The following is a 14820-nucleotide window of genomic DNA, read 5'->3' as shown; positions in this document are numbered from 1 at the left end:
GGTTTCCAAAGCAGGGAGTCTCTGAGGTGACTGTTTATGGCCCTCTACCATTCTATTCCTTATCGGTTTCTTCTGTTTCTGTTTTCTAATCTCATCAGGATAGGAGACTGTTGAAGAACATTAAGGTGCTGTAGTAGTCACTGGGAAAAGATACCTGTTTTAGTCTGCCCAAGCTGCTATAACAAATTACTATAGACTAGGGGGCTTAAACAAAACACATATGTATTTCTCACAGTTCTGGAGGCTGGGTAGTCCAGGATACCTGGTGTCTGGTGAGTGCTTCTTGGCTTGTAGACAGCTGCCTTCTTACTGTATCCTCACATGGAGAGAACAAGTTCTAGTCTCTTTCTCTTCATATAATAGCACTAACCCCATCATGAGGGTGCCACCTGCCTGACCTAATTACCTCCCAAAGGCCTCCAAGTATACCTCAAAGTACCAAGTCACATTTGCAATTAGGATTTCAGTGTATGAATTGGGCGGAGGGGTGGGGGGGAACGGACACAAGCATGCAGTCCATAACACGTGCATAGCTGGTTCTCCAAAGATGCATGACCCTTACCAGTTCTTACTTTATAGACTAATGTCCCCAAGGCTTCCCCAGTCGTTTTAAGTATTAGAGATTGCATATACCAAAAATAAGACCCTGATTAACACAGTTTAAACTGATCAATTCTTGTCATCTTAGAGGAAGAAGTAGGAAACTATGATATAGCCAGAATTCTGCAGTCTTTAAATAAACTAATTCTAGAAAATTTCCGTCAGCCTAGAAAGAAACCTCAGTGCCTCTTCGCAGTTACTCTTCATTCCCACTCTCAGCCCCACAATTACTAATCTACTTTTGCTATAGGTTTATCTTCTCTGGATATTTCATATAAATGAATCATATATGATCTTTTGTGTCTTGCTTCTTTTCACTTAGCACGTTTTTGAGGTTCATCCATGTTGTAGTGTGTTTATCAGTATTTCATTTTTTTAGTGCGTATTTTTAAAATCCATCCATTGATGGACAGCTGGATTTTTCTCCACTTTTTGGCTACTGTGAATAATACTGCTGTAAATATTTGCAGACACAAGTTTTGGTGTGGGCATATGTTTTCATTTCTTAGGAGAATTGCTGGGTCGTATGGTAGATGTACATTTAAATTTTTTAAAGAAACTACTAAACTGTTTTCCAAAGTGGTTATATCATTTCACCTTCCCAGTAGCAGTGTATTTGACACAGATTTCTTGATTGATCTGATCTCTGCCTCTTGATAGCAAAATCTGAGTGTATTAAGCACCCAGGAGTATGCCATGTTCTATGGGCCCATATACGTATAACAATAAGTATAATAGAATGTGACAGGTGCTGTGAAAATACAAAAGGACACAGTCAATTCTTCTAGGAGTGGGAGTGGGAGGTCAAGAAAGGATACACAAAGAGTACAAGTCAACTCTTGTTAGTCTTGGCTGGTCAACTAAATTTTAGAAACCAATTACATTTACAAAGAATGAATCTACCACCATGAGAAAAAATTTTATTTATGAAAATTTTAAGCAGTACAAAACTCAGAAGCTCCATTCGGGTGCAACAGACATGGATATGATACTAAGCAACTCTAGTCTTTTCCATAAATTGAGTAAGATATATAAGTTTGACAGAGCATAGTAATCCTTAAAGCAGCAATCCTCAAATTTCACTATGACCCTGTATATTTCTAAATAAGCCAGGCTAGAATGAGCTGTAGAGTTTTATTTTTAATACATTGAGGAAAAAAAAAAAAAAGATATGTAATTGACAATTACATGAAGTGATCTGAAAAAGGTACACAGAAGCTTAAATGAAACATTTCGCATAGATAAAATATTGATGCCTTACAAACCCATATGGCCCACAGTTTCGGTAAGACTACTAGGTTCTCTAGAGGATGAAGAGGTGGCCTTTCACAGCTTACCCTATTCATAACTTGTTATTGTTCAATTTCTACTAAAGTCTGTAGTATAATTAGCTACCATCAGGTAAGTGCTTTTGCCTAGAAGAGGACTGAAGTTCTGTTATTAGAGCCAGCAGAGGGAACTTGACCTTAAAAATCTAGGTCAAGAATCTATAGGATGGGTCTTTTTAGAAAACTGAGTTAGTTGTACAGGGGCTTAGGTAAAAACTATTTCAAAAGAATTTGAGAGCTTTAAAGGTAGTAATGTCTTTTCAGGGGTAAAACATGTGAAGAAGCCACAGACACTACATATATATGAACAAAGTTAAGAGCAGAAAAAGGTCTTTTGGCTAAAGTGAGAGGACAGTACAAAAATATTTACAAAAGAGGGTTCAGAGAAAAGGAATATTTACAGGATATTAAATTATGAATGTTCAGCCATAATGAGGCCCCTTCGCACTCCCAGAACCTTTGCTTTCTTCTCCTTTCGTTCTTGCTCATGTTTCTTCCGTTGCTCCTCCCTAAGGAGGGACAGGTATACGTTAGGCTCTAGTGAAGCTCCAAACAGACCACTTTAAAGCACCTGTTGTTAGACTAATGTCCAAACTTAAAATGACATCCAGCACACTTGTGTAAAACACACTCTTACAGGACACTGCGCTCTGTCCAGTGGTCTGTGTGATGGAAGCCACACCTGTACGTACGTCACTGTTGTGTTAAAAGGCTAGAACTTGAGTTTTTTTTTGTTTTTTGTTAAGGCAGCATTCTAAAATCAAGCATGGAATTGGAAGCAGAAGACACCTTGGAGATCGAATCCAAACCCTGTAGTTTTTTTTCGTTTGTTTTAAATGAGAAACCTCTACCTGTGGAAGTCAAAGGTCAAGCTCAAAATCACATTGTCTAATGAAATTGCTAAAATTGGAATCAGGGTCTCTGACTTAAACCACTATGATTTTAGGGGGAAGGAATTAAGAGAAAAAAAAGGCCCAGAATCATGATAATGATTTTAATAGCAAATAATAAGGTCTTGGTGGTAGCTGGCAAGTCAAATGGTAGTTAACCCGGTATCAGGAGGGTGTCACACAGGGAATCGGCCAAACCAGGATCAGCTGCAGCCCAAGACAGACTCTGGCGTTAACTTGGTTTTCATGCAGAAATAAGCCTCTAAGGATCATCCTGGGGTTTCTCCCTGTGTAGAGCCCTGAAGCCTAGAAAGCCTGGTTTCCCTGGGAGTGTGAAATTTATGTGCATACTTAGGTGCCCTGGGCACCTGGATTGGTATCTGGAGGGACATCCAGGTGCATTGTTTGGGCAGATAGGTCATGTAAGAGCAGTGCTGTGAATCCGGGTCCTCTTCTGAATCACCTGCAGAGCTTTGGAAACAATGCAGATACGTGGGTCCCATCTCAAACCTACTGAATTAGAACCCACTTTGGTATTGCCTAGGCACATGTACTTTTAGAAAGTTCTGTATATGATTCCACTTCTACCCTCTTCTTAAACACCACTATTACTGTGACTGTATCCCTCAGAGACTCTGCTTTTATATACAGTCTTTCAAAATTAAAAGAATTATAGAACTGGATAATTATGTACTTACCTGGTCTGGAGATGAGGTTGTTTATAACTTTTCTTGTGTAAGCTAACTCTGTTGATATGTTCATTCAGAGAACTGTTTTCTTTAGATTGTCCCCATGGTTTCAGTTTTCCTAGTTTAGGACAGAGACGGAGACAGATTTAAGAAGATTCTTGGGACTTCCCTGGTGGCGCAGTGGTTAAGAATCCGCCTGCCAATGCAGGGGACATGGGTCGAGCCCTGGCCTGGGAAGATCCCACATGCCGCGGAGCAACTAAGCCCATGTGCCACAACTACTGAGCCTGCACTCTAGTGCCCGCGAGCCACAACTACTGAGCCCGTGTGCCACAACTACTGAAGCCTGCGCTCCTAGAGCCCGTGCTCCGCAACAAGAGAAGCTACCGCAATGAGAAGCCCACACACCGCAATGAAGAGTAGCCCCCGCTCACCGCAACTAGAGAAAGCCCACGCGCAGCAATGAAGACCTAATGCAGCCATAAATAAATAAATGGAAAGATTTTTGTATTTATATTCCTAATTTTCTCTTCATCTGAGGCTACCTGCTTGCTGTCAACATTCATACTTTGTTTTTAAAGACATTTGCCAGTATAATTCTATTAATTTCAATTTAATATTCCACAGATAGACATTACATTTTTTTTCCTCTAAAAATAAGTGTCTTCTACTTTTTAATCCTTGGAAAGCCAGAAAAAAATCTTAAAAAAAAAAAAAAACAAAACCCTTAATACTGAATCCCATTACATAGCACATTAAAATAAGCCATAACAACTAAGTAGTTTATCCCAACGTTGCAACAGGAATGTTTAATATTAAAGTAGTATTTCATCTGTGCAGTTTATTATTATTACCTATTAAAATGTATTTGGAATGGAACAAGTGGGAATATTTTGTTGGCTTTAGAACTGTGACCAAATTTCCAGATGTTTATATATTAGTTTATTTGTATAGTTTGACCTACTTCTGAGTACCAAAGATTATCATTTGCAGTGTTTCCCATTTTATAAAAAGGACTTTCACAGCTGCCGTATCATTTGATCCTTTCAGTAACCACTGAAGTAGTACTTATTTTCCCTTCCATAAAGGAATTAAGTGACTTGTCTAGGATATAAAATTACAAGCACAGATGAAGCTCTCAACCAGGTTTTTTACCATCAGTAGAAGTGGTGATCAGTCATTCCCATAACAAATACTTTTTGAGTACCTGGTATGTGCCAGGGACTATTCTAGGTGCTAGGGACATAGCAGTGAACCAAGTGGTCAAAAATCCTTGCTCTCCTGGGGTTACATTTCCGGTGGTAGAGGTAGACAGTAGTCAAGTAAGATAACACCAGGTGGTGCTATGTGCTATGAAGAAATGTAAAACAAGGTGAGGAATAAAGAGTGTGGGTGGGTGGGTGGGCAGGGAAGACCTTTCTCGGTTGCTGACAGTTGAGTGGATGCCCCATTAAAACAAAGGAGCAAAAAAAAAAAAAAAAAAAAAAAAAAAGGAGCAAGCTGTGCAAAGATCAGTGGAAATAGTGTTCCAGGTGGAGCAGAGGGATAACAAGTTCAAAGACATGGAGGAGGGGATGGCGTTTCAGTGTTTGAGGAGCTGAAACACCAGTGTGGTTGGCACAGAGTCAGGGAAGGGAGGAGGCAATGAAATGAGGGTGGGAGAGAGATAGGAAACCTTAGGAGGTTCTGAGCACGCAGTGATGTGCTCTGATTTGTTTTTAAAGTTGTAGTGGGGCAAAGAGGCTTTTGTAGAAGCCCAGGTAAGATGATGTGACTTGGACCAAAGGGAGTCACAGTGGAGGGATGAAGAGTAGTCAGATTAAAGATCAATTCCAAAGATGGAGTTGAAAGGACTAGCCGATGGACTGGATATGGGATCTGAGAGAGAGTGAGGAACCAAAGATGACTCCTAGGCTACTGCCCCGACACTCGGGAGAGGGGTGCCATTGCCACAGATGGGAAAACTTGGGGAGGAAAAATGGGTGGGAGAAGTTTTCTTAAACCACGGTTCAGTTTGACTCTTACCTCTAAATAAGGCTTACATTTTCGGGCTTCCCTGGTGGCACAGTGGTTAAGAATCCGCCTGCCAATGTAGGGGACACGGGTTCGAGCCCTGGTCTGGGAAGATCCCACATGCTGCGGAGCAACTAAGCCCGTGTGTCACGACTACTGAGCCTGCGCTCTAGAGCCCGCGAGCCACAACTACTGAGCCTACGTGCACCTAGAGCCCATGCTCCACAACAAGAGAAGCCACCACAATGAGAAGCCTGCGCACCGCAACGAAGAGTAGTTGCTCACCACAACTAGAGAAAGCCCACGCGAAGCAACGAAGACCCAATGCAGCCAAAAATAAATTTATAAAAAAAAGACTTACATTTTCATTATATTTGTTTCATTAACATTAGTAATTTAAAGATAAAACACTTACATAACATGATTCTTATAGGAAGGTTTTGTTTTAAAGTAATTCCAGAAGCACTGACAGATAGATCACATTAAGTACTGATGTTTTAAATGGATGTAAAGATACTTTAATATATCCCCAAGAGCGACATCTGGCCAATAAATGTCCCAGATTGTTTGACCGGTGGTTCTTAGCTTGGGATCCTTTAAAAACTATAAAGAAAACATTCATTTACCCACAGCCTAACCTCCAAGTTTCTTGATTTTGGCTGAAGTTTTATTAATACTTTGTAGTAACACTGATTAGAAGTTGTCTTTGCTTAATAAAAACGTTAAGTGAATCAATTATTTAGTTTTGTTTTTTTTTTTAGTATTTGTTTAATGGACACTTTTTAAATCATGGGTCACGTGGATACAGGGGCAGAGGCAGGAATTCTATGCCAAGTATGGCTTCCACTGAGTCACTAGAATTTTTCACATCCTCAGATGCAGAATTGTTCAATCTTAAATCTTGTACATCAAAACATTCCCACATACCTTTGTGTGGCTCATAGTTGAGGGGACGAGACAAACTTGCTTTGAGATCAAACACTGGTTTTCTATGTGAGATCGGAGTCTGCGCTGCCTCAGTTGTCAAATTGAACGGGGTAATAACTAAAATAACAAACAAGATCCAAGGGCTTAATTAGAAAAAAAGACCTGTTTAAGTATCACTTATTCAATCTTAAAAATAGAATTCAATATGAACAGTCTGAAACAGATATAGGGTTAAAAAGGAGGAGAAAATGGTTCTGAAAAACCTAGGGGCAGGACAGGAATAAAGATGCAGACATAGAGAATGGACTTGAGGATACAGGGTGGGGGGGAAGGAAAAAAAAAAAAGAGGAGAAAAGAATAACTGAGGAAAACTAACCCCTGAGCTGTTCCCCTGTTAGCAGCTCCCCAAAGAGTCTAAATATTGTGACATTTCCTAGGATCAGCTGGAGTTTAGAATCCTGTTTTAAGAATTAATCAGGTGAGGGACTTCCCTGGTGGTCCAGTGGGTAAGATGCCATGCTCCCAATGCAGGGGGCACGGGTTCAGTCCCCGGTTGGGGAACTAGATCCCGCATGCATGCCACAACTAAGAGTTCACATGCCGCATAGACCAAATAAGTAAATAAATATTTTTAAAAAAAAGAATTAATTGGGTGGGAGGGATAAATTAGGAGTTTGGGATTAACATATACACACTACTATACATAAAATAGATAATCAAAAAAAAGTACCTACTGTAGAGCACAGGGAACTATACTCAATATTTTGTAATAACCTATAAGGGAAAGGAATCTGCAAAAGATTATATATACATTTATATATACATATGTATATATATGTGTAATTGAATCACTTTGCTGTACACCTGAAACTGACACAACATTGTAAATCAAGTTTATTTCAATTTAAAAAAAAATCGGGTAAATTTTCAGGCTGCTTCCCTGATATTTACCCTTTTATTTATTTTTTAATTTAGTTTTTCTTTTTTGGCTGAGCCATGTGGCATGCGGGATCTTATTTCCCCAACCAGGGATGTAACCTGCACCCCCTGCAGCGAAAGCGTGGAGTCCCAACCACTGGACCACCAGGGAATTCCCTACCCTTTAAAAAAATTATATCTTGTTAATAGTAACATTTTCATTAACACAAACAGATATAAAGCCCTGCAAGGAACCTAATCACATAGAAATAAAAAGATCCATGGCTCTGGTTGTTACTAATGAAGGCTGTTACCGAAGAATATGAATTTTTGTAACAAAATTAAAAATATACCAGGATGGTATAATTTGGTAAGCCACATTTTTGCTACAGTTGGGCAGCATATATCTGGCACATTTTGTAATCCTTTCCCCTCACAGGCTGCATTCAGGCCATTGTCAAATGTTGGCACTTGCCCGTATATGTGAACAAGCAACTAGGATCTAGGACCACCTAGTGAAACAACCCAGAAAAGCACAGAACTCCTGTGCTGAAGCCATTCCACTGTGTTGGCTATCAAGTGTTGGGAGGGAGGGGAACAATGGGACTGTCCCACCCTGCTGATGAGAATATAAACTAGTACAATTCAACCAGTAATTTAAGTGTCTGTCTACCCTACTATCCAGCAGCCCCAGTCCTACTCTCGAGAAACTGTGTACATGGACAGGAGACATGTTCCAGAATGGTCACAGCTACACTATACAAAATAACAAAAGTTGGAAATACCCACGGGGTCCATGAGCAGTAAAATGGATAAGCTGAAATATATCCATACAATTGAAAAACACGGTGAAAATGAATGAACTTTAGCTCATTTATTAATATGATTCTTGAAACATAGTGAATAAAGCAAATCACAAGAAAAAAACTAGTTTGATTTCATTTTGTATAAAATTCATATTTGATAACCGGGGAAAGAAAACTATCCCATTCCGACTGGGCACACCCCTGAGTTACTTAGAGGAGAAAGCTCAGGATATGGCAAACAATTAGTTCCTGCCTCATGTCCTTATCTGTGAGTATTTGTGAGTCCTTTCTCAGTATTAGGCAGGTGGGTGCTGCTCAGTGACCCCTGCTCCATGTAAAATGACACAGTCACATCTTAGGCCTAAGTCCACTCTTCATTTTTTAGCCCTGCTCTCTGCCCAAGCCCCTTTCTTCCCCTATTACAGGGTGATTTAGAATGTTACTGTGGAATGTTTCCTTGCTGACATACAAACGATTAAGGGTGGGTAGGAATGAGAGAGGTCATTTAGAGGAAGAATCATAAATTTTCTGATCCCACCTCTGTACTCTCTCTTGAAATTTAGTTGTCAGTCCCACTATTCAATCTTTAATTTAGGTGTTAAAGGCATGAAAAAATCCTCAGAGTCTCCACGCTGATTATTACCAACAATAATACTCCCCTTTTGTTTAAACTCCTGCTGGATTGCTCTAGTCTCGGGTAATCTGGCAGTCCTTCCTGTGTAATCAAGGCTCTTGCCTGACATTCAGTAGGACTCTTGAGAGAATTTTGATATACTCAGTTCTAATACAGGCCTTAACCTGTTGGTGATACTCTTTTAAACCTTCACACTGTTATTGCAGTGTTCTTTTGAAAACCACTTGGTCTTTGTAGGTGATGATTAAGTAGACAGTGTGTAGAAGATTATCTATATGGCTTATTCTGGCTTATACAATCTACTAGTAGTCAATAGTGTGGCATTTATTCCATGAACTCTGGGTCCTGTTAGTTTCAGAGTCTGGCAGAACCATTCAGAGGCTGTAATGAATACTGTAATCCTACTCCTAATCCCTGAGAAGGGGCTGAATATTCTTCAGGGAGGGTCACCATTTCAGGGCTCGTCTTGGACTAGGATGGAGTCCTCTGGAAGATATATCAGTTTTTTTGTCTGTGTCTCTGGCACTTCCCTTGCCAGTATAAATGAAAAATATGCTAGAGAAATTTTTGCTTTTGATTCTATAGATAATGGAGAGGCTTTAAAGAAACAGACAATCATATTAGGAAGCTACATGGCTTAAAGATAAACCAGAACTTTGGGGGGTGGGAGGGAGGTTGTTTTGTTTTGTTCTGTTTTTTTTACCAGCAGCAGATTCAGCCCTTGTGATCTTTAACTTGTGTGTCCCGAGCACAGCCTGGCCTTTTGGGGTACTCCCAGATGTGGTCACATGTGGAGACTTTCTGGCTGGAGTCTTGGTCAGTGAACGCTTATGCTCATTATCTTTAGTAGCAGCTGAAAACCTAAATAGGACAGTGGAGTATAAGACATGAGTACTTGGGTCAAGCTTCTAAACAAAACCACCTACCCATCACCAAGCACTGAAAAGTGCTACCAATTCCAGGCTGCTCTGTACCCTGCATGAAGCAAGGACTAGCCCCTGACCATGGTGTTCTTAACTATTAATAAATACAATCAGAACTGCCACGTATAGGTACCTCATATTCCAGGCTACCTCAATAAATAGAATTCCAAATTCAAGGGCATTTTTCAGTTTTTAAAAACTATGTCAGATAATTGCATGTGTTGGGGAAGTGTCACCATGTACCAGTTCTGTTAGATGCTGCAAACGCCCTTAAAAAATGAGAGAATCAAATTTCGGTATTAAGAGAAAGGAGCCTGAAGATCTTCATCTGTGGGGACAGTCACAGTTGAGGGCTAACCTGATGTTAGGAAAGGCACAAGCAAAGAAAACAGGGATCAATGAGCATGAGATGGCTATGCTACTGCACTACCCAGTGGGTTACAATGTTCATACTTTAGGATGAGTCACTTCTTCAGCTCACTCAATTGGGAAATTAGGAATTTAGCTTCAACTTTATATTTACGTCAACGGAAAACTTTCTATTTACACATCTTTGCAGACATTCATTAAATTAATAAGGTAAAACATCCATATAGATCTTATTTTCTTTTTTTAAAAAATAAATTTATTTATTTATTTATTTTTGGCTGTGTTGGGTCTTCGTTTATGTGCGAGGGCTTTCTCTAGTTGCGGCGAGCGGGGGCCACTCTTCATCGCGGTGCGCGGGCCTCTCACTATCGCGGCCTCTCGTTGCGGAGCACAGGCTCCAGAAGCGCAGGCTCAGTAGTTGTGGCTCACGGGCTTAGTTGCTCCGCGGCATGTGGGATCTTCCCGGACCAGGGCTCGAACCCGTGTCCCCTGCATTGGCAGGCAGATTCTCAACCACTGCACCACCAGGGAAGCCCTAGATCTTATTTTCTATCTTTACTTATGAATCAAATGTGAGCTTAGGGGGACTTCCCTGGTGGTGCAGTGGTTAAGAATCCACCTGCCAATGCAGGGGACACGGGTTCGAGCCCTGGTCCGGGACGATCCCACATGCCGTGGAGCAACTAAGCCCGTGTGCCACAGCTACTGAGGCTGTGCAATGGGGCCTGCAAGCCACAACTGCTGAGCCTGTGTGCCACAACTACTGAAGCCCGTGCACCTAAAGCCCGTGCTCCACAACAAGAGAAGGCACCGCAATGAGAAGCCCGCGCACCGCAAGGAAGAGTAGCCCCCGCTCGCCGTAACTAGAGAAAGCCCGGGTGCAGCAATGAAGACCCAACACAGCCAAAAAATAAATTAAAAAAAAAAAAAAAACGAATACAAAGGTAATGTTTAAAAAAAACCAACCGCGAGCTTAGGGAAGTTGGACAAAATGAGAAAATCAAACACAAATTTAAGGGAAAAAAAGTAACTTATAAATAAAAACCGTTTGCTGATCTTTCTCTCTATTCCGATCCTTTCTCCTTTTTCATCAACATTAAAACATTTGTTGTAGTCCACCTGAAATGTATTAGAAGCAGTAAAGCTTTGAGCCCTCGCCCTTGGTTCCATTTTGGAGCTCTTCTTTACCTGACATTCATCTTAGTTGCTGAGAGCGCGGAGCGCTTGGCCAGCCTCTTCACACACAAGGTGCTACGGCCTGCGTGGGGTCGGCCTTGTGAGCCCCGTTGGCTGGCGGGGGTACAAGCCACAGAGAGTCTTTCTCGGGGAGGAACTGGAGTTGCCGCCACTCCCTTAGTGCCGGGCTGCTTCTGAAGAAAGGGAAACGCACCACATTAAAGCTGGCCTCTGAGACAGTATTGTCTGGGCAAAGTGCAGTAGAGTGCCCCCATTTATCCCGTTTCATCGCCACTTTTAACCCTGTCATCCTTCCTTCCGCACTACCTCACCCTACCCTACCTGCCTGGCAGGCTGAGCAGTTCCCTGCACCTGTGTTGCTATGGTGACTCTGATTTAAGAGAAACTTCTGGTTGCGCTGAGTAACGTGTTACAGAAAGCCTCTCCCAGCTACCATGTCCCCAGGTATTTTCTAACTAGAGAAAGCAGGTGGCTAAACAGTCCCCCATGGCCAGAAAGGGAGGATAAATCGGTTCTCTTGGAAAGATGGTTCCTTTGAGAGCATGATATGCAGTTTATTAAATACAAACTCAAAGAGAAACCTACTATGTAAAAAGCTTATGGAATCTACAAATAATTCCTCCCCTACCCACCCCTGGCTCCCCAATAGCTTTTTAAAGTTCTTTTTAAAAAACCTAAAGAAAAGAAAGAAGGGAGGAAGGGAAATGCTCTCTTTGAAATGGCAGGGAAGGGTTCCGATTATGTTATCTTTTTTTAGATACTGTCAAAGCACAAAGAATGATTGAATGTTTTTACTATCATTAGTCTAAGCTCTGTTGCAAGCAGAAGAAATCTAACTTCACTAACTGACAGCAGAGATAGGACTATTAAAATTGACAGTGTAAAGCCAAAAGACATAAAAATTCTGATTATATCCTATGAAATAATACAAGAAACTAGAGAATTATGTTAACTTCTCATTTCGACATACAAGCAGAAGAGATTCTCATGTTGTGAGACAAATTTAAAACCAAAATATTTGGTAAATACATATCTTTACTATAAGCTGAAAGGTTAGATGTATTAAGTATGCTGTTATGTTTAACCACAACTTTTATGCCTTCTTCTGTCTTTCCCCTAAAATTCCCACTTTCCAGTTCACCTGGTGACAGAACCACCAACTATACACCTTTGCTTGAGCAACTTATGTTTAAATGATTCTACTCGCACTGAATACCAATCTTTCTGACTTTTCAGGTAGAATATTATGCCGCAGACTCTAGTGGCGCTAATTTATTTTGTTTGCAGTGTATCTAATTAATTCCTTCCTTTCTTTTAGCAAAAAAAAAATCCTGTTCTAACAAAGCAAAGAGCTCAATCATACCATACATAAAAATAAAAATCTGGGTTAAGGATTTAACATAGGAAAAAATAATAAAAGCAGTAAAAATAAATACAAGAGCATATTTTTATGATCTTGGGACAGGGAGAGCAAGACAAAACCCTCAGTTTTAGAAGGAAAAGCTGGATAGTTGGATAAAACAATAAAACCTTCCACAAGGTAAGACACCGTTAAGACAAACTGTGGGAAAGTACTTGGAACATATAATACATAATATATGTCATTAATATAGATAAGTGGCTCATAAATCAGCAAAAATCAAGAAAAAGCAAATTCACAGAAAAACCATCAATGAACACATATAAAGATTTGTAACATAAACATGTAACATGTAATGATCAGAGAAATGCAAATTCAATTGGGATTTTGTCATATACTGTCAAAGATAAAAAAAATTTGGTCATTCCTACTGTTAGCAAAGTAAACAGGCAACTCGGGGCACAAGGTTTCAGATCATTGCAGAGGGGAGCCATTCGGCAACTAACTCAATCAGGTTTCTATCCTCTAATCATGAAAGGAGAGATTGGTCACAGCCAGGATGATTCTCTCTAGATCTCTGCTCATTTCTTATTGTCCATCATTCTCCAAATGACCAATCCCCAAACAAGTCAACCGTCAAGAAAACCATATTAGCTATGGTGAAGTCACTGTAATTGTTTTTTATTCTCTAGTCTCCAAACAGATCATACCAAATAACCCATCTGATTGGCCAATTCCTTAAACAGTGGCGCTGGGGTGGGATTTTAGAACTAAACTCATTCAGATGGGGCTATCAACTAAAAAATAATGTAAGCTACTCATTTATTCAACACATCTTCAAGGCTACACTCAAGTTTATGGTTGAAGCAGTTGTTCTGCCCTTAACTTTTACCTGGAAATTAGTTCATCCATATTATGTAGTACAGAAAGCTTGACTTTCAATCAAGTACTTAAGTAGACTCAGCTTCATGGTAAGGAGAACGAGTGGCCCTCCTTACAGGCATATTTGCAGCTAGCTCATGCCTATGCAGAAAAAGAAGCTAACTGTCTACTTTCTGTAAAGCATCCGCAGGACACCCTCCCCCGCTCCTCCGGGATGGGCCTCTTGTCCCAATATTCAGCTGTGAATGTTGTGATACTTAGCCCTTGCTAATATTTAAGAGTCTTCTTATGGACATACTGAAGATCTCTTCCCTGGATTGTCCACCCATGTTGTTAGATCAGTATGAAGGAATGGAGATGTTTAATGCCATGACTGTTTGCTAGAAGGTTGATAACAGTGTCTTCAACTGTGGTGACAGTGGTTTTATAAATGTTCAAGTGAACATTTATTATCCAAGATTAAGCTTCTAAGAACCGTATGTTTTTTTTGTTTTTTGTTTTTAATTATTTAGAACTTATTACCCAGTGCATTTCCCCATTGGCACTGATATCAGAAAACTCAAAACTCAACTGAGTGACTGATATATTAGTCACTGTACCTGTTAACAGTGCTCATTTTCTGCCCCTTTTAAACCAGCTTTATACTGTTTTGTGTTGTGTGTAATACCACAAACTGCTTCAAATTCTTTGAGAAATAGGCAGGTTATTATGTATTATTAAATTCAAAAATGTTTCCCATCCATCTTTGTGGCACCCCTTTAACACCAGATACCATGTAAGACAGGAACATCAACTTCCTAGGATGTTATTTACTCACTACTCTGCTGCTAACTCAGCCTCGGGGTTGACTTTACCTTTTCTTACTCGAAGCTGCTTGAGTCCAGTAGGACCTGGCCTGAAGGCCCCCCACCCAGGGAGCTCAGTTATGACAGGAAGCCTTTAAATTAGCAACTGCTAGTCACTAATTTTCCCTTTAGGTCAGAGACAGGGAAAGATGGCTTCAGCCATATATCAGTCCTTCCCCAACAAAAGTAATAGGCACAGTGTCTGAATGTGGAAAACAGAACAACTTATTGCTACTTTGGAGTTCCTCCTTTTTTTCCCTTTTTTTTTTACTGTTTACTTTTTTAAAATTTTTTATTAAAAAAATTTTTTTAATGTTTTTTTTTTTTAACTTTATTTTTTACAGAATTCTTTTTCATAGTGAAGATTCACTGTTTTATCTGGAGGGTTGTGAAAATTCTCAAAAACAAATTTAAAATAATAAATATACATTAGACTGAA

At 40.1% G+C, this 14820-nt stretch overlaps 1 protein-coding gene across 2 annotated transcripts in view; it reads right to left on the bottom strand.

Moving 5' to 3' along the window:
- Positions 1 to 1506: 1506 nt before the first annotated feature.
- Positions 1507 to 14820, bottom strand: part of NUSAP1 (nucleolar and spindle associated protein 1) — a 32356-nt gene continuing 19042 nt past the window's right edge. For both annotated transcript variants that reach the window (XM_068549631.1, XM_068549641.1), the window contains exons 7-11: positions 11286 to 11467; positions 9509 to 9666; positions 6448 to 6564; positions 3517 to 3625; positions 1507 to 2437 (exon numbers count right to left, since the gene is read on the bottom strand). In XM_068549631.1, the coding sequence (XP_068405732.1) occupies positions 2341 to 2437; positions 3517 to 3625; positions 6448 to 6564; positions 9509 to 9666; positions 11286 to 11467 (663 nt within the window). In that variant the 3' untranslated portion in view covers positions 1507 to 2340. The remainder of the gene's footprint in view (positions 2438 to 3516; positions 3626 to 6447; positions 6565 to 9508; positions 9667 to 11285; positions 11468 to 14820) is intronic.

This window comes from Eschrichtius robustus, chromosome 1, assembly GCF_028021215.1.
Source record: "Eschrichtius robustus isolate mEscRob2 chromosome 1, mEscRob2.pri, whole genome shotgun sequence".
NCBI lineage: Eukaryota > Metazoa > Chordata > Mammalia > Artiodactyla > Eschrichtiidae > Eschrichtius > Eschrichtius robustus.
The sequence above is the reverse complement of the archived record's forward strand: the minus strand, read 5'-3'. Positions and strand labels throughout refer to the sequence as shown.